The sequence below is a fragment of the Eleutherodactylus coqui genome, chromosome 5 (assembly GCF_035609145.1).
Source record: "Eleutherodactylus coqui strain aEleCoq1 chromosome 5, aEleCoq1.hap1, whole genome shotgun sequence".
In the NCBI taxonomy this organism is placed as follows: domain Eukaryota; kingdom Metazoa; phylum Chordata; class Amphibia; order Anura; family Eleutherodactylidae; genus Eleutherodactylus; species Eleutherodactylus coqui.
In genome coordinates, this window is record NC_089841.1 from 45,241,154 (window position 1) to 45,261,422 (window position 20,269).

At 45.2% G+C, this 20,269-nt stretch overlaps 1 protein-coding gene across 2 annotated transcripts in view; it reads left to right on the top strand.

The window, feature by feature from the left end:
• The window catches only part of NUP155 (nucleoporin 155), a 42,766-nt gene extending 27,520 nt beyond the window's left edge, over window positions 1-15,246 (top strand). For both annotated transcript variants that reach the window (XM_066602412.1, XM_066602414.1), the window contains exons 25-35: window positions 2,607-2,742; window positions 3,583-3,736; window positions 4,775-4,879; window positions 4,968-5,122; window positions 6,185-6,311; window positions 8,311-8,424; window positions 8,563-8,683; window positions 10,287-10,397; window positions 11,541-11,677; window positions 12,745-12,851; window positions 14,944-15,246. In XM_066602412.1, coding sequence (XP_066458509.1) covers window positions 2,607-2,742; window positions 3,583-3,736; window positions 4,775-4,879; window positions 4,968-5,122; window positions 6,185-6,311; window positions 8,311-8,424; window positions 8,563-8,683; window positions 10,287-10,397; window positions 11,541-11,677; window positions 12,745-12,851; window positions 14,944-15,088 — 1,412 coding nt within the window. In that variant the 3' untranslated portion in view covers window positions 15,089-15,246. The remainder of the gene's footprint in view (window positions 1-2,606; window positions 2,743-3,582; window positions 3,737-4,774; window positions 4,880-4,967; window positions 5,123-6,184; window positions 6,312-8,310; window positions 8,425-8,562; window positions 8,684-10,286; window positions 10,398-11,540; window positions 11,678-12,744; window positions 12,852-14,943) is intronic.
• The last annotated feature ends 5,023 nt before the right edge of the window (window positions 15,247-20,269 follow it).

Genomic DNA, 20,269 nt, shown 5'->3' on the forward strand with positions numbered 1-20,269 from the left:
TGGAACCTCGGAACCCAGTAGGTGGAGAAAGATAAACAATATCGGGGCTGAACGTTCTGGATGTGACAGATAGTGACATAGTTTGTAAGGCTGAATGAAGACAATGTCCATCTAGTCCAGCCTGTCTAGCCTTACATGTCAAGATCTGGTGTTTGAGCGTGGGATCCGCTGGAGTCCCGGTATAGATAAAGTCAGCATCTGTGGAGCGTACATTGTAGGGAGGGAGTTACACCATAGACCCCAAATATTCTCAAATTTATTAGGGCACTTTCACCCTTTTATAAACTATATAATTTATATAGTTAACAGATTTCCTCCACAAAGTGACAGATTTTTATGATCCATCCATCTTCTGGCGATTGTTTTCCTGGCCAGGAATAATGATTCTCTCAGAAAGATTCTAATATGGTGCTGCCATTGTTCTTCGTTTAGTTTCCCAAATAGGCAGATTTCAGGGTATGTATGAACTGGGACTCCTAGGATCTCCGAGAGGACCCATGTAGAAGCTCTGGATGACCGTGCATTCCCATATCATGTGCCAAAAGTCCGAGCGAACGCATGTACATCATATGCAATTTGTTGATGGAGTCCTACCCATTCTATGTAGCTTTACTGGAGTTAGATAACATTGGTGTATTATATAGAATTGTACCATTTTATTGGTTGCCGCTGGTGAAATAAATAAAGGAGATTCCAACAAATCCTGATAAGTATCATCTGTTAATGTCGGAATGAGTGATCTCCATTTTAGCAGGGCAGGTGTTGTTGTCTGGGATGTTTTGAGTGAGATAAGGTGGGAATACAATGTAGATATAGGGCCCTGAGGGCCTTTGGAGCTCAAAATGCCTATTAAGGGATAATGTAGCACCCGGGGGTTGGAACTGGTGTTTGCAGTGCATGCCTGACTTGGAGGAATTTGTAAGAGTGTGATCGAGGTAATTCATACTAAAGGCCCATTTACACCAGCCGATGAGCGCTAAAAAAATCGCTAATCAGCGATCTTTTTAACGATAATCGGTGCGTGTAAATGTGCGCCCATCGTCTGCTTTTCGGGCACTGCTGGCTGATCGTTAAATTCAGTCCAACATAAAAATCGTCCCTCACTTTTATCAATCATTCTTCAGAGTGCTGATAGCATTGTTTCCCTGTGGAGAACAAAGGATCTGAGAGCAGATAATAGCCCTTGGGCTATTAGCCTGCATTCAGGGAAGGCTTCATTTGCACACTTAATTAGTATTTAAGTAGCTGAGTAACCACTTAAATACCAATTAATTTTTATGCAAAATGAACGCTCAAAGCTATCCTTTGAGTGATCTTTGAACGATCATCCGCCTGTGTAAACCAGCCTTTAGCCTGCAGCTGTTCAAATGACAGTAAAGTTCTAAAAGTATATAGGTCTCCTAAAGTCTGTATGCCCCGACCCACCTGTCCATGGTCATTACGTAACTTGAGCATCCAGGATTGCGCCACAGAGGTGTATCTGCTATAATGTCTGTGAATTGGCCGGTGGTTTTTGCCCGTCTCCAGGTTTGTAAAGCCAATTTGTGTATTGGGAGCATTTTACCCGAGAGCACCAAGGGTGACTCCAATACGGGCCACAGCCTGGCGACAGTAGTGCGCCAGATGTGACTCTGAGCTGGGCAGTGGGTTATTCCCTACCCAGCTTCTCGGATGGATCAGCTGGCCAGCATTATTGTATAAGGCCCAATGGGCTCTTCAGAGAGAGAGAGCCATCAAGGCAGACTTTGCCCAATTGATATGCAGGCCAGAAAGCTCACCAAACCTATTTATAATGCCCATTGCATGGGAAGCGTTGTTACAGGATGTGATAGGAAAAGCATCAAGTCATCCGCATACAATGCCGCAGGTTCTCCCCATCTCTACAACAATACGCCTATACATCATGCTCTAGTCTTCACCAGTTTTCAGGGTCTATTTGTTTTGTTTCCAGGCCTTTTAAAGGAGTTGGCCTACAAAAATAACTTGATCAATGTGACTCGGGCTCCTGGGGCCCCACTATCCCTGAAAATAAAGAAACCAGAAGGTCCTAAGCTGAATGGAGCAGGTAGTCATGCGTGTGCACTACCAATCCATTCATTTGAATGGGGCTGCAGAAGTTAGCTGAGTTTATATGCTTGACTTCTGCAGCAGTCTCATTGAAATGAACGAAGCAGTAGAGTGCACATGGGACCACCGCTTCATTCATTTGGGGGCTCTCGGGACTCCTCCCACCAACCAGATACTTTTGAAAATGATTGTCTAGTTGTAAACTATTGACGGCGTGTCTGCAGGATAGATCAGTAGGGATCCGTTGCCAGGGATCCCCGCTGATCATCTGATCACCAGGCCAGGGCACTGAGCTGATTTCTGCAGAAAAAAAGTGAAATTTCCAGTTTTTTCCCGAATTGTAATGTGACTGTTAGGGGGTTGCTGCACTCTTGGTGGCATTGAATTCCCCAGCAAGGATCCTGTAGGAATGTATGTGTGTGCGATCCGGCAGTGCCTCTTAATCTGTCTAATATTATGAATATACTGATCAGTTAGTTGGAAAAAAATGCAAAATAATTTTTTTTTATGACTTTTTATGTAAAAATTGTTTTTTGTAGTGCGGTTTTATGAGGGTGTAGTAGAACTCTGTCTAACTGCTGCTGAGAAGAAGGATCCTAAAGGCCTGGGACTGCACTTTCACAAGAATGGCGAGCCAGAAGAGGACGCTGCAGGCTTACAGGCATTTCAGGAGCGGTATGTAATCTATAGGATTTATGTATTGCATATGTATTTTTGCATAGATGAGACACATCACTGATCACCACATATAAAGAGAGTCTAGGGAGATATCCCCACCTTTGATTGTGTCACAGGTAATCCCTGTGACATATTCAGGGTCGTACTTGGTTTGGGCAAACGCAGGATCCATTCAAGGATACCAGGGCTGACCATATTTTCTAATAGCTGTACATAAAGATCTACTATCCTCCTTAATGCTGGCATATAGATATGGTAGTCAGTGGTTGTCCCATGAAATGACTATCTTCTATCCATAGGTTAGGTGGTAATTATTTGATCAATTGGGTTCTGAATGCTGAGGTCCCCACTAATCACGGAAATGGGGGTCCTAAGTGTACTAGAATGAATGGAGTGGTGGCCACACTAAGCTCCATTCATCTTTCAGGGCCTCCACCAATAGGATACTTATCTCCTATCTTATATTTTGGTACACAACCCTTTTAAAGGAACCCGGTCATCGCCTTTGAGCCCTATAAACTCACCTCTGTTCCTGCTGTGTGCCTGTGAAGTTTGCATGTACACACAGTGTTACTCTCACACAGCTCTGTTGCACCCTCTTCCATAGAAATGAATGGGAGCGCATGTACACAGAGCTGTCTGAGAAGAGTCAAACATGGCACCTGTACATAAAACCTCTTACAGCAAATAAAAAGTTAACACCATTGGAATGCAAAAGAGGAAAACCTTTTTTTTAAAATGTCCTTAACGCCACACCTATCCTCATCCTCAAGGGGTTAACACAACGTATGGAGTCGTTATCCTTTTTTCTTTTTTTTTTTTTCCCCTCACTTGTAGGTTAAATTGCTACAAATGCATCACGGATACTCTGCAGGAGCTGGTAAACCAGAGCAAAGCGGCTCCTCAATCTCCCAGTGTACCCAAAAAGCCAGGCCCTCCCGTGTTGTCTTCGGACCCCAACATGCTTAGCAACGAAGAGGCCGGACTTCATGTATGTCAACAGTTTCTGAAGCGTTAATTTATTTAGAGTGCCTGTCATTTGAATCGGAAAGTAATTTCACATGATGTACCAAACTTGTAATGAGGCTGAATAGGATCCGTCACATAGATGCACGCTGCAATAATCGTGCACCTCGGGATATGGCGGGTGATGCCTGATGGACACCTCTGAACGGAGGTCCCCCCGACTTGCCTTTTGAGGCAGCCTCTGGTCCCAGCATTTGGGCTGCAGTTGAATGCAGAGGATGTTGGGATTATGGAAATGGCTGAAGCAGCCTCATCAGGCAAGATGGGGTCAAGGGACCTCACAGTTGTGGGCCCCAAAGATGGAGTCCTTAACTGTCAGACTTTGACATTCTGTGTGTGTGTGCCATAAATGTCTAAAATGGGAATACTTTTAAGCTCCAGGCTTTTTTCTATCATTGGTACAAATGATGGCACCAACATAAAGATGGCGGCAAAGTTGGCACTGCACTTGTGTACAGCAGCTTTAGAGCTCTTATGTGCACAGTGCAAATATGACAGCATCTTTTACAATGCTCCGGACCCCAGCCACAGATCTTACTCATTAGATAAAAGTAGGTTGATGGTTGAATGATCGTTTCTCAGACACAGGCATACGTAATTTAGTCCGTCTTGGCTGTGTCTCAATCTTTCAGACTGGCCATAAATGTTCGGTGATGCCAGGCGATGGACGAAGGATCTTTTGGAACCTTCTTTCAAAGAAAGATTGTTTGTGGGTGAAGGATCATCCGACTATTGGATGAAAAATTCACACGTGACTGATCAGCTGAGACAATCGGCTATTGTAGTTTCACCTGACAAATGATGATTTTTGGTTAAAATTGTCCATTTTCATCAATCTTGGATTAATGTGTATTGGCACCTTTAGTCATGGAGGTATCCTGTCTGCCTGCTCCCTTTTGATAACGGTTGTACAAGTGATGGTGGGGGCACAGTTCTTGTCTGCGCCATCACTATGCCATAATGCTATGGTGGTTCGGGGGTATGATTTTTGTTTTCGTCCTAGTTTGAACAGATGCTCAAGCTGGCCCAGCGCTCTTCAGATGAACTCTTCAATATAGCATTGTTCAATTGGCTCATCCAGGCGGATCTGACAGACAAGCTGCTAGAGGTGAGAGGATGGGGTGCTGCACACATTGTAAGGCCTATTGCTCCTAATAGAAATGGTTTAACATTACTGGAATCTACTGTATTCCCAGCTGAACTCTCCTTTCCTGGAGCCTCATCTTGTGCGCATGTCTAAGATCGACCAGAACAAAGTGCGCAGCATGGATTTATTGTGGAGGTACTACGAGAAGAGCAGGAATTTCAGCAGCGCTGCTAGGGTGGTGGCTGAGCTGGCTGACATGGACAGGTAGGGGGCATGTTATTCCTTAACCTCATGTTAAGCATTACATCTGGACAGTGCAATACCAGAAATTAACCAACATACACTGAATAGCCCCTTTATTGGAGCCCCCGTCCCTTCATGATTGGCGCTTCCCTGTATAGAAATTGGCGCCTTTAGCCTGAAGTGCTGCATAAAATCACGTGACAAGTTTTCAGTGGATCAGTTTCATTGTGAATCTACATTAGATGAGAAAATCCAGCGATCTGAGCGACTTCCAAAAAGACCTGGTCATCGGTGCTAGACTAACCGGGGCCAGGATGTCACTGCCAAACATGTGGGGTTCTCACATGTAATGGTGTGAAGAGTATAAAGAGAATGACACGATCAATGACAAGATCCAGCTAAAGTGGATCCAGGGGACAGAAGCAACTAGTAAATGAAAGGGGTCAGAGGAGGATGTCTGGAATCGTTCTAACCAACAGGGGCTGCACAGTCAGGAGCAGCCCACTGCAATGCTGCTGCTCCAACTGACATGTCTGAACACGCTACTGACCATTCAGTAGCGGATGGGGTGTAACAGACACAATGGCGCGGGAACTGGTCATCTGTTAAGAGAAACAAAGATTCCAGGGGGTAAATGGGCACAAAACTTGTATCACTGAGCAGCGGAGAAACACCTCCTGATCAGATGGATCCAGATCTCTGTTGCCCCGTGCTGATGGGAGGTCAGAATGTGGTGCGAGCAGCATGAATCGCTGGCCCCTTCCTGTCACGTTGGTGAACAAGGAGTAATGGTTTGGGGAAGGTCTTGGCACACCCTGGGGCCTCTGATACCTGTCAATGGACACCACTACAAATTGCTGCGGTTCTGAAGGCCAAAGGAGATTGGACACATTACGAGATGGGGTCTCTAATAAATTTGCCATTCAGACTAAATGAATTTCTGAAATGTAACGGCTTTCACTCATAAAGTTGGTGATTCTGGCGATCTGTATCAGACAGTTGCTGATAATTCCTTTTTGCTTAGAAATCATACAATAGGTAAGAGAACCTTCTAATGTGTTTTTCCGTAACGTTCCCTTCCAGCACGGATATCTCTCTTAAGCAGCGGATTGAGTATTTATCCATCGCCATCCTAAGTGCCAAAAGCTCCACCGGCATGTCTACGCTGTCCGATGGGGAGTTCTTGCATGAGCTCGAAGAGAAGATGGAGGTACTGTAGCCGTCCTGCTTGTTGGATACTTGCACCCCGGGGCAGGGTCGCAGGCTTGTCCTCTTAAATGGTGAAACTCAGATTGAAAGTTTAAACTTAGACCCTGCTATCATAGCGAAGCTTCAAAGTGATACGCAGACGCAATGCTCAGGGGGCAGCATGAAAAGTTCTACTTCCCCTTTCTGTGCCTGTGTGTGGGAGGGGAACGGAAAACTTCCAAGTGAAAGCAAGAAGGGAAACCGCAGTCTATCGGGGTGGTTCACGCTGCACAATCCACATGGCTCATTTTTTTCTGCACAGATACCCCCTCTAAAACGGCAGCAGAGATCTGAGGTGAGCCGCAGATCTTCCCCCGGTATGCCGCAAGTCTGCACTTTTAGCCACAACATGGAGTTTACATGTGTTGTGAAGACCATGTCGGTTTCTCATTTAAATAAAGGGGATGGGGATTTTGGTGCAGACTTCACCCCAAAATCTGTACCCATACGGTCATCTCTTCCCTGTACCAACTCTTGACTCCAGGGGATTATGGAACTTTTATATCATGTTATCTCGCACACACTTACTACTCGCAGACTGTAGGGGTCTTCGCTGCCCCTGTACAGCCTCAAGTAACCCCGGAGGGGAATAATAGAGGAACCAACATATTCTCCCCACCAGGGGTCACACTACATACTCGTATTTATGGTGATAAATGCTCACTAAGGAAACCTTTCTATAACCTCTAACAAAGGCGCACATGGTGTTATATAAGGGAACGTTAATACAAGCTAACACTTCCCAGTGGAACTAGAGAAATTAGGGAATCGTAAACCTGGTTTACATCCTACACATAAGGCTGTAATGTTGCATCACATAAGTGACTGTAGTCTAAAACTAAAGCAATGGTTTCCAGACATTATTATTGTCGCCTTTGTGCCCCAGAAAGTAGTAGTGCTGACATTATTAACACCCCCCCCAAACTCATATTGTCCCAAAAAGTAATAGTGACCCCTTTTGTGTCCCCATAAGCTGCTAATGCATTCCCCTCCCCCACACTATGCCCCGAAAAGTAATTGTGTCCACTTTTGGGTCCTCCTTTTAGATTGCCTGTCAGAAAACAGTATAATGCAATATTAAGGTATTGCATTACAATCTATGAGCAATCAAAGAATCGCAAGTTCCAGTTTCCTGTGGGAACAAAAAAAATGGAAAAATTGTTGAAAAATTTTTTATTTTTATTTTTTTTTAAGGGAAAACAAAAGGTAACTTTTTCCGTGTTTTTAAAGTAAAACAAAAAAGATCAAAACTTCAAACACCATTCCGTAAATTGAAAACTTAAAATTATACACAACACCAGAATTGAGCTTTGTTTTTGTTTTCTTTTTAGTCTCCTTGTCATAGAATCATAGTATGGTAGAGTTGGAAGGGACCTCCAGGGTCAGCGGGTCCAACCCCCTGCTCTGTGCAGGATTCCGTAAATCATCTCGGACAGATATTTGTCCAGCCTTTGCTTGACCACTTTCATTGAAGGAGAACTCGCCACCTCCCGTGGTAACCTGTTCCACTCATTCATCACCCTGTTGCCAAGAAAAAAAATGTAATAAGCAATCAGTGATATGAAGTTCAAAATGGTACCATTAGAAATTACAAGACTTTCTCCAAAAAACGAGCCTTCATACAAGATCAACTGAAAAATAAAGTTCATTTTGTTTCATTGCACTCCTTAGAATTTTTAAAATGTTTTTCAGTGCATTATATGGTACGTTACATAGTAGCATTGAAAAATAGAACTCATCCCGCCAAAAACACTGCCTCAGACAGCTACATGGTTAGTTATCACTTGTTATGCAGCATTGTAGCAATCATTACCAGGTCGGTCATGTTAATGATTGCTACGTCCGTATGTGCTCTCAATCACATTTTTTATTTTTTGATATTTGTTTTTGCGTAGCAACTCTAACTTTTTACTTGTTTCCTTCGTGTGAGTTTTGCTTTAACCCCTTCTGTTTGTCCCCAGGTGGCTAGAATACAGCTGCAGATACAGGGGACGTTAATCAGAAGATACTCCCATCAGCCGTCGGCGCAGAACGCCATAGCGATGCTCGATTCACAATTAATGGATGCTACCAGGGTAGGTCGCCTGTTTATGGCCAAAGTCTATAGCACCATGTTGTAAACAAGTTCTGTACAGGACCCACACAGTGTAAATCCTGTACAGAATCTGCAGCAATAAGGAGTAAATACTAAACCATATACAATTTCTTTTCAGTTATATGGAGATTTTGCGGACCCCTTCAAGCTTTCGGAGTGCAAGCTCGCAATCATTCACTGCGCTGGTCATTCCGACCCCATCTTGGTGCAGAGTCTATGGGAAGAAATTATAGAAAGAGGTAGATTTTGTCACTTATATTATGGGGGATGTTTGTTGAAGATGCCCCCTGTCCTATAGAGGGGTTCCCACCTGAGCCAGAATGGAGAGCCGCTCTGTAGGGCTATATGTCACATCCTTGTATTATATCGTAATACGTCGCTGTGCTCAACTAGATGACCTCCATGTTATATTACATCTGCAGCCGCCACAGCTTGTCAGTAATGCTGGGAGCGGCAGCCAAGGCGATCGCCTGATCACTTAGCTGCATTCTGTAAAAAGTCTATGAAGAGACCTTTAGCATTAAGGTGAGATCAAACGGCCTGATCTGCTTCCGATCTGTAGCAAATTACGGTACAATACATGTGGCAGGGGTTTGGAAATCAGAAGCATTTATGTTGCGGATTTGTCATGCATTTTCATTCCCTTCAATGGAGGTGAAATCTGCTGTGAATCCGCTGCAGCATGCACACACGCATACACGCATACACACACACACACACACACACACACACACACACACACACACACACACACACACACACATTTTGCAATGGGTTTATCCGCAGTGGAAAAATACCCGCAAGTGTGAGCGCAGCCTTAAATGGGGTTTACAGGAAAAACCTCGATAGCCTGATCTTCTGAAAGGTCATCAATCTGGGATCAGTGAAGATCCCACCCAGGCGAACCCTACCAGTCAGCAATATGAGAGTATGTTCACACTGCGAATCCACGTTGATTCTGCCTCTAAAACCGCAGCAGAAATCCGCTGCTGATCTATGAATCTAGAAAGTAGAGTTTCTGACATCACAGGTCTGGGTGTGGACTGTGTCTCACTGGACCACCCTTTAAAGGGATTGGGCCAAAATTACAAGTTATTCCCTATTCTGTGGATCGGGGATAACTTGCTGATCTGTAGGGATCTCACCACCGAGGCTCGTGTCCCCCTTTCTGCCTGTCACTGTGGGAGTCATTTCTTATCCCGCAGTGACGTCAGCATGAGGGGAGTGCTGGACAAGCATACACGGTCTGCACTCTGGGGGGCTGATGGAAATACCTCAGCGGATGCCACTAGGGGATCTCAGCAGTCCTATTTGAAATTGAATGGTGCGCTTGTGTGGCCAGCGCTCCATTTAGTCTCCTCCTCCCTGTTGGGGTGCCGTGACACTGAAGTGGGCCAGTCTGGACGAAGGACTCTCAAATTCGAGATCGGTGGGAACCTCGGCAGTGAGATCCCCCATCGATCAGCATGATGACTTCTAATTTTGCTACAACCCCTTTTTAAGTGTGGAAAAATTAATGTAGCATGCGGATGAGATCTGTTAATATCACACGCCTTGTATTGTAATTCACTGGGAGTGCAACTCTGCCTGTAAATCTGCCGGATTTCTACCACGTGTGCATTCAGCCTTAAACGTCTCAAAAGGTGACAACTTGGGTTGTCTCAGAAATACTTTTTAGAACAACTACATGCTATGTAGGTAACATTATATTCCAGTGTCTGTATGTAGATATTGGATTCAAGTGAGCAAAAACTTTGGGTTATGTAACGGCAGTTTAGAGGTCTGCTTCTCCCGCTGGACATGTGGTTTGTGGCATTACGTTTATCTATGTTGTATCCGCAGAATTAAATGACAGCATCGGAATGACCCCTGCCGAGCAGATGCAGGTATTAAATCTGAAGCTGACCTCGCTTGGCAGGATCTACGCCAGCACGCCGCGGTACTTCCCTCTTGGTAAGAGCCGCCTATTGTGAACTCCTGGTTTATAATGCACTGTAGAAGTATCTTTGTTGTGGTCATACATTAGCTGATAAAGGGAGAGTAGATAATGGGTGGAAACTAGAGATGAGCGAGCGTACTCGGAAAAGCACTACTCGCTCGAGTAATTTGCTTTATCCGAGTATCGCTGTGCTCGTCCCTGAATATTCGGGTGCCGGCACGGAGCGGGGAGCTGCAGGGGAGAGCGGGGAGGAACGGAGGTGAGATCTTTCTCTCCCTCTCTCCCGCCCGCTCTACGCTGCGACTCACCTGTCAGCCACAGCGGCACCCGAATCTTCAGGCCCGAGCACAGCGATACTCGGATAAAGCAAATTACTCGAGCGAGTAGTGCTTTTCCGAGTACGCTCGCTCATCTCTACTGGAAACCAAAGTGTCAGTTCAGCCTCCTTGACGGATCTCCTAGTCAGACTTGGTGCAGTTTCTATATGCAGAATCTGCAGAAAACTGCAACATTTTTAATGAGGCCTTACTGTAAAAATGCTTGTCAGCCCAAAATACATGCGTTTACGTGAAGAAAATTTGTCCCTAAAGGTGTCCATAGCCTTTAAATTGGCTTGACCTTGGCTATAATCATGTTCTGTCCTTGGTGGTCTTGGTATACGGTGAATGCACAAGCTCCTTGGCTTACTTCTGGATCTTAAAGGGAACCTGTCCCCGGCTATGAGGACCATAAATTAAGTTACTTATGGCAGCTACCTGATAGTCTGAGGAGGTATTTTTTATCTTTACCTGGCTCCCCATTTCTGTGCTGTCACCCTAAAAAGTCAGCACATCAGACTCAAAGTTTCAGGCTGAGTTTGTACGTTCCCTTACCAAAAAAGGTGGTGGTTGTTGTTTTGTTTTTTTCAATAGAAAATGTGTTTTTTTTTAATTGCATTCATTCATATATATATTTCTAAATTTTATTTAAACATTTTTCTACTTTTTTTTTGTCCCCACGGAGGACTTGAACTTGCAATCACTTTATCTCTACTATATATTGTAGTACTTCAGTACTGTGTATATAGTAGTCTTCAATGTTGCCTATGAGACGCTGCTATTGCCATCAGCTTTAAGGATCTGTATGTTCTACATTTCTGTTTGTTTCCTTGTTTTTAGAGTTTTTAGTGAAGTATTTGGAAAAACAAGTCTGCAACCTAAACTGGGACGTGGGGTTTGTATCGCAGACCATGGAAGAAATCGATGTGTCAATTCCCAAGTTGCTTGAAGTATACGATCACCTGTTTAAAGAAAGGGTAAGAATCTAGTAGATCCCTTCCTCGTGTTCAAGACGATAAGCAGGAAAGGATGTGTGTCCCCTGGACATAGACTGCAGGAGTTGGTGTTAACTAGCCTTTAAGTCCCCCATACGCATTAGTGTCTAGTTGCCCGAACCCATCGGTAACAGGAGGGCTGGATGACTCTCTGTGTATGGGAGCAGGCCAACTGTCTGCAAACAAATGATGTTGGCATAAAGAAACATCGGGGATGTTGAATTTCAATATTTGGTCTTTTTGAATCCTGAGGGATTAGCCAGCGTCATGGCGGTCTGGCTGTAGTTTAAGGGCCCTTTTACACGGACCGATCCTCGCCAGATTCTCACTGGATCGCGGGAATCTGAACAATAATCGTTCAGTGTAAATGGCAGCAGCAACTGAAGGACGATTATTAGTTTGTCGTTCAGTCTCTGCAGCCATAAAAATCAGACGACGATCGGTCTGTGTGAACAGGTAGTCATTCATCTATGAACGACTGCCTGTTTACTGTGAATGGAGGCGGGCGGCAGGAATGATCTCCGAATCTGCTTCACATTTAGTAATGTACAGGAGCGTTGATCACTGGGACGACTGCCGGATTCTGAAGCGGACCCTAACTCTCTAAGCGCACAATTTTATCTGCCGGGTGTTGGTGTTGCTTGATGGGCAGCTTTAGAAGCATATCGTGTATTCGGAATGGCTCAGCCTTTCATAAACAGATTACAGTATATTAAGCTACCTTTACGCGGGACAACGATTGACCGAATAATCGCCACAAGGTGACGAGCGATAATTCGCTTGCCAGTGATTTTAGTTTCGGGCCACCTAAAATAAAACTACAGTAATACCAAGTTGCTAGTTAATGAGAAGTCATCCGGTGTGAAGTCAGTCGTAAAAGCACCATCTGACATTCATTCTGAGTGATAGCTGCCCCGTGTAAGGGTGCCCTGACCCATTCTTTGGTTCCCTGTCACCACTTCTCTCCGGCTGACTTTCACTTGGGTTTCGGCGATTCTGTAGTATTTTCTACACTTGTATCTAATAGCTATTGTGCTTTGTTTTTTCAGGACCCATTTTGGACTAGAGTAAAGAAACCTTTGCATCTGCTGGAATGTATACATGTGCTGCTGTCTCGATACGCACAGGACCCCAACAGAGTCCAAAGACATGAAAGGTAGGAGGATTTGTTAAAGCGGTTGTCCACCTCTACAGGATAAGGTCATCAATAATTGATTGGAGGGGGTTCACTGCTCAGGATCCCGACCATCATAGTGACTGCCAGGGTTTATGGAGCAGGACAGCTCTGTCCACATTGCAGTGGCTCGGGTTGGTAATGCAGACACAGCCGCCGTTGAATATACCAACCTGTGCCATTGCAATGTGTATGGAGCTTATTTGCTTCTGGGTCCGTTTATACTCCCAAGTGAGATCAACTATTGATGACCCACCCAAGGATAGTTCATCAGTAGTGTAGAGCTGGAAACGCCCTCTAAAGTGATCAGTGGTCTTAAGTTTATTTTTTTTCCCTAAAGTGGGCAAATGCTGTAAAATAAGAGACTCCAATGACCTCTTTGGCTCTCTCAGCAGTCAGTCATGTGCTGTCTAAGAACATGATCGCTGTAGCTAGTCCCTCAATTTGGCGTTGATATTGCTGAGGTTAATGATTGGCCACCGCGGTCACTTGTTTCGATAGCACATGATCACACTGCCTGGAAGCGAGTAGAGACCAGGGGTACTGGAGTTGCTATGGGAGGGGGAGTATAGGTTTTTTTTGGGGTGGGTTTTTTTTTTTTTTCATTCTACAGCTTTCTCCCACTTTACAAAAAGATTAGACACCGGACAGCCCTTTAACCCCTTGAGTGGCACGCCCGGAAATTTTCCGGGACGAGCTCCACTGCTCATAGTGACATAGCCCGGAAGATTTCCGGGCTATGTATCACTATGGGAGCTGCAGAGCACAATGCCACAAGCTGTGACATTGTGCTCTGCCTGCACAGTCCCACAGAGAACAAAGCAAGGGCTTTGAAAAACCAGCAGAAGATATTGCCGATATGCCGGCAATCTCCTGCTTTGTTTACAGGTTGCCATAGAGACCATCGGCTTGTCAGAAGCAAGCCGATGGTCTCTGTGGCAGGAAGAGCTTGGTGCTTGGCTGTCAGAGGACAGCTAGGTACCAGCTCTTACAGCAGGGATCAGAGAAAACCTCCGATCTGTGCTGTGTTAACCCTTTACATGCTGCAGTCTATGTGACTGCAGCATGTAAAGGGCTGTCACTGCAGCATGTAAAGGGCTGTCACCATCGGACCCCCGGAATGTGATCAGGGGGTCCTGATGGGTCTCTGTGGAAGGCCCCTAAAGGGACAAAAAAAAAAAAATTTATTTAAAAAATTATAAAAACACTTGTCTCCCTTTACTTGGTAAAAAATCAAATCACACATGTGGTATCCATGCGTCGTAATGACCCAGAGAAGGAAGTTAATGCATTATTTAACCCCTTAATGACATGGCCCCTTTTTTTCTTTTTTCCCCATTTCTTTTTTCCTCCCCCCTGTTTAAAAAATCACAACTTGTCCCGCAAAAAACAAGCCCTTATATGGCCATGTCAATGGAAAAATGAAAAAGTTATGGCTCTTGAGACGCAACTGCAAAATTAGTTGAAATTCAATGATTAGACCATTTTAAAAAACCTGCCCTGGTGGGCACGACAGGGTGGTAGGAAACCCGCCACTCAAGGGGTTAAATAGGGTCAGCCTTTAAAGAGGTATTTTGGTTCCAATAAGTTATTCACTATCCACAGGATAGGGAATAACTAGCTGATCAGTGGAAATCTGACCGTTGGGACTGATCACGAAAACGACGGCTCAACTAGTCTCTGAATGAATGAAGCACTCCAAAATCTTTGGCGCTTTCATTGACATGAATGGAGTGCATCTGCCCGTTCAGTTCTTCATTCTTTCAGAATCTGACTGGGACGCCATTCTCATGATCAGTTGGGAAGGCAGGGTCCCAACAGTCAGACCCCCCCCCCCCCCCCCCCCCCCCCCAATCAGCTAGATATTCCCGTGGATAGAGAATAATTTGTTGGAACAGGAATACCCCTTCAACTAGACTTAGTCGGATTTTTGACGGATTGTTCATTTCAAGAGTAATGTCTCGCAGACTTGAGGATTGGTAAAGATGTTATTTCTGGCGGGGTTTCAATGCATTTTTATGTTTACTGTCCCTTTAGTCTATTTTGAGACTAATGAATTGTTTCTTGCCTCTAGGCGGCTGTTTCACGTAGTCTGTCTGGATGCCATCTCACACTATCTAGTAGAGCTGCATTCGATGGAGCCCACGCTGGCGGTACAGGCAGCCGTTGGAAACTTCAAGTCTTTACAAGCCAAAATAGATAGATTAGGTTTTAACTAGTCCTCGAGATGATTTGTTTTAAACTGATGATTCAGAAGCAACGGACACAACAATGGTGGGAAACGTGCAAGCACTTGGGGGTGATCGGAGGACGGCAGCAGATCAAGGTTTTGTACAATCAGAACATATGTAAATAAAACCAATTTAATACAGAATAAGCAGGTTTTCTGTCTTACTTTTGCTGGTGGCATCCGGTTTCAGTCACTATGATATCATGGGTACACTGGACAGAAGGAAGTGCGGCTGTAGTGCATAACCATGCTCTTGTTGCATCAGCCAGGATTGGTGACCACTTTGATTCCAGCAATGTAACCCCTTACATACCATGGTCAATAGTGATCACAGCTGGTAGAGTCACTGTGTACCTACATTACTTATCCTGTACTGATCCTTAGTTACATCCTGTATTATACTCCAGAGCTGCACTCACTATTCTGCTGGGGGAGTCACTGTGTACATACATTACTTATCCTGTACTGATCCTGAGTTACATCATGTATTATACTCCAGAGCTGCACTCACTATTATGCTGGTGGAGTCACTGTGTACATACATTATTTATCCTGTATTATACTCCAGAGCTGCACTCACTATTCTGCTGGAGGAGTCACTGTGTACATTACTTATCCTGTACTGATCCTAAGTTACATCCTGTATTATACTGCAGAGCTGCACTCACTATTCTGCTGGATGAGTCACTGTGTACATAAATTACTTATCTTGTACTGATCCTGAGTTACATCCTGTATTATACCCCAGAGCTGCACTCACTATTCTGCTGGTGAGGTCACTGCGTACATACATTACTTATCCTACACTGATCCTGAGTTACATCCTGTATTATACTCCAGAGCTGCACTCACTATTCTGCAGGTGGAGTCACTGTGTATATACATTACTTATCCTGTACTGATCCTGACTTACATCCTGTAGATCTTATTATAAAATTGAAAAATGTAAAACAGAACATAAATATCGCTCACTTGGCATAAGACATAAACGCAAAACAAAAACAAATTACTTACGTTAACTGGACTTTGCCTTACTTCAGGACAAAGAAACAAAAGCCAAAGGTCCATCTGGTCCAAATAATACACACAGCACACTACACCAACCTGCACTCACCTCCTACACTCAGTCATACTCGCCAATACATATACGCTACATACAACATATAACAATAAACCTACATGTAAGAAAGCATAACGATAACTCACAGGATCCAGCCTGAAATCCCGCAAAAAAGAAAACCTGACAAACAACCAAAACAAATACATAATGACAAGAACACTAACAATAGTAAACACAAAAGAAATGATATTAAAGGGGTTGTCCCGCGGCAGCAAGTGGGTCTATACACTTCTGTATGGCCATATTAATGCACTTTGTAATGTACATTGTGCATTAATTATGAGCCATACAGAAGTTATAAAAAGTTTTTCACTTACCTGCTCCGTTGCTAGCGTCCTCGTTTCCATGGAGCAGACTAATTTTCGCCGTCTAATGGCCAAATTAGCCGCGCTTGCGCAGTCCAGGTCGTCTTCTTATCTCAATGGGGCTCCGTGTAGCTCCGCCCCGTCACGTGCCGATTCCAGCCAATCAGGAGGCTGGAATCGGCAATGGACCGCACAGAAGCCCTGCGGTCCACCGAGGGAGAAGATGCCGGCGGCCATCTTCAGCCGGTAAGTAAGAAGTCACCGGAGCGCGGGGATTCAGGTAAGCGCTGTGCGGATTTTTCTTTAGGTCCCTGCATCGGGGTTGTCTCGCGCCGAACGGGGGGGGGGGGGGTTGAAAAAAAAAAAAAAAAACCCGCTTCGGCGCGGGACAACCCCTTTAATGACCGAATACCCCCTTTTTTTTTTTTTTTTTATTTTTGTTCCCTTTTTTATATACTTACTTTTTGTCTTTTTTTTTTGTGATGCCCAGCACCTAGATAATAAAACCTCCATAATCCTAAACTAACCCTATAACTAGACCAAATCACCACACCCCCCCACACAAAACCCCTGTGGTGCAGCCTGGGAGCCACGCCTGCATCCCAAGTTGGTGCTCAATGTCTATTTTCAGGATGAGCCAAGCTGCACTGGAATACACGCCCTGCCCACCACAGCCTGAGGGCCACGCCCGCACCAAAAGTCCTTACCCAGTGTTCATTGTCTGGGACGTGTCAAGCTACGGCTGAGGCATTAAACCCCCACTCCCCCCAATAAAACCCCACCCAACCCATCTATAACCCCTAACCCTGTATACAAAACATAAAACATCTCTTACTGCATAACCACAACCCAACACTACACATTAATACCCGAAAGTCTAAGCTCTGTTACCTGCAGCCGTACATGCTTCATCTTTGACCGAAAACAAAAACTCTACTAGTGTCACACACAGCCCTCCACCAGGACTGGATATGATAAGCCGGGCACCGACCAAATAGAGAAAAACTATCCCTATAGTTAATCTGTCCCTAAAATGTCCCTACTCCTTCCCTAAAACTTACCCTCCGAGAAACTGGCCCTACCTCTCCCTATTCTGTCCCTACAAAGACCCTAGCAATAAGAAAACTGTCCCTAACGAAAGACAAACCCTCTCCATAGGAGAGAGGCCTTAGTCGTGCCCAACCTCTCATAATCCAGAGAGCGCACCTTCACCAGGTCACCCAGGATGTTTCTATTCACCTCATCCACAGGGAGGATTTTCTCTTTCGTCGACACTAAACACCGTGCGTTTCAAATGTGAAACCTGACCACTAAACTGACTAGGGATAAAGTGCACTGGTCCCTACCACCAAGGTTCCTGAATGCCCCATTACCCCCTTGCCTTATGCCAAATTTGACAGCCTGGTCTCTTGCAAAAACAAAATGTTGGCTTCAACACGGCCGAGAAAATCAAAGGCCTCAAATCTAGCCATATCAGACTTAATGCTGTCAACATTAATGGATGCCAGCGTCAACGGACCGGGTGCCGCCATCACTGGTGATTGAGTTAGATGGCTTTCTTCTTCCCACCCCCCTTCTCATCAGGTTCTGAGGATGACCCCTTGCCAGGTTTCTTGGACACTGAAAGGTCCATGGCAAGGGGCTCCTTGCCACTGGGCTTCGGGCCAGCCCTCCCCCTGGAGGTCACCAAACCCCCACAAGAGGAAGGCTCAGCACCCCCTGTAGGCCTCACGCTTGCCCTTGACACCTCTCCCGCCGCCTCCTCCGAAGAGGAGGAGAGCGCTTGGTACCTGTTGGAGAGCCCAACAAGAGGAGAGTTTGGATTGCCTTCCTGCACCTGGCCCATTGTAGGGGAAAGTTTTCCTTCCTTTTTTTTTTTTTTTTTTTTTTTTTTACTTTCTTGGCAACCTGCTTGCGCTTTTTCTTTTGCCACTCATCTTTGACCTCACTCACACTTTCATAGTGGGAAGAATCTGAATAAGTGGCATCCTCTTCCCTTCGGATCCTTGTGACCTCCTCATTCAGCTCCCTGTCCCCTGGAGCCTCAGCCACATGATTTGCGTCCGGAGCAGGGGCCAGCATTGACCCACCTGCCACCTGAGTCTCCACCAGCTCCCTGCCCCTTCCGTGCTTCTCTTGGCGCCTCAGCATTTTTGTTCTTCCTGGGCTCTATCGCCTCTGCTGGCCCCCTCCCCTGCAAAAGCAACCTCACGTCTCTCCTCCGCTGGGGCCATGACCGCATTGGTGAAAGAGCGTAGACAGCGACTGAATGGGTGACCGAGGTCACCGCACAGGTGACACCTATTCTCCACACAAGATGCCGCAAGAGGACCTACCTCGCCACACAGAGCGCACTTGATGACATTACAGGCCGCAATCAAATGTGTGGTGTTGCCGGGCTCATCCTTCATCAACTCATAGTTCCCCCAAAAGAGCTCAAGGCCCTCTGGGCGAACAAAGCTGATGTGGAACTCAGACAAGCTGTAAGTATGGATCAGGGCATAGATGTCATTTGCCCTGAAACCCATCTTCAGCAGAAGCTCTACCACCTTATTCCTGGATGGGCACTTATTCCTCAGTTTGTTTGTTTTTTAGCTTTTTTTTTTTTTTTTTTAACGCTTTTTGCCATGCAGGATAAAAAGCATGTGCAACTTATTGTACGTGATGTTATGAACACGACGCTACCAAATATGTGGGATTTAAATTTTTTACTTAACTTTTTTTTATGCTAAAATGAGAAAAAGCACCTTTAAAAGAGGCGGGTTATTTATTTATTTTTTTTAAGAGATGAGCGAGCACACTCTGATACAGCAGTTACTCGAGCGAGCATCGCTCTTTTCAAGTAACTGCTTACTGGTCCGAGCGTCCTCGGGGTGATGGCAGGCGATCCTCACCCCCCCCCCCCCGTTCCCCCGAGCACGCTCGGACCAGTATGCGATGCTCGCTCAAGTAACTGCTTTATCCAAGCGTGCTCGCTCATCTCTAGTTTTTTTTACATTTTTTTTCTTGTACATTATTTTGATTTTTTTTTTTTTACACTATTTGTGTCCTTCTGAGGGACTTGCACCATACCACCCATGATCGCTGTGATAAGGCATTGCAGGACTTCTCTCCTGCAATGCCTTATCGCTTATACAGCGATCACAGGCTTACAGGATGCCGGTATATGGCGTCCTGTTGCCATAGCAACCAGCCGGGCTCTCTGCGATTATATCGCACACAGATCTCGCGCTATCCCCAGGATGTAAGTTTACGCCCTGTTGCAGGAAGTACCCCACTGCTAGAAGGTTAAATGTACATCCGTTCCAAACATGATGTATTTGAAAATGTATTGTGATATGGTCCATATCACTATATACAGGAGATGTATAAGTTATACCACCTATACATATATACCGTAATTATAAACCGATACCGAGGTTTTGCCACAATGGTCCATATCACTATATATACAGGGACTGAAACCCAGGACCTTTTGTTCCAATACCGGCGGCTCTCACTGTTGAGCCATCCAGGCCTTTGGACAAATTTCCCTGTTAGCTCAGTTCCTGCCTCCCTGCCCTGGCCCCACCCTGCTTCCAATTAGGATTTTCTATAAAAGCATGGCCCTTTTCCCAGCTCCTTGCAAGATTATTGTGCTCTATTGGCTTGATCAAGCATCATCTCCTGAACCTGCTCCTCTCCTGCAAACCGTGGTTACCCGTTACCAACCTCTGGCTTCCCTCCTGACTACATTACCCGCCTC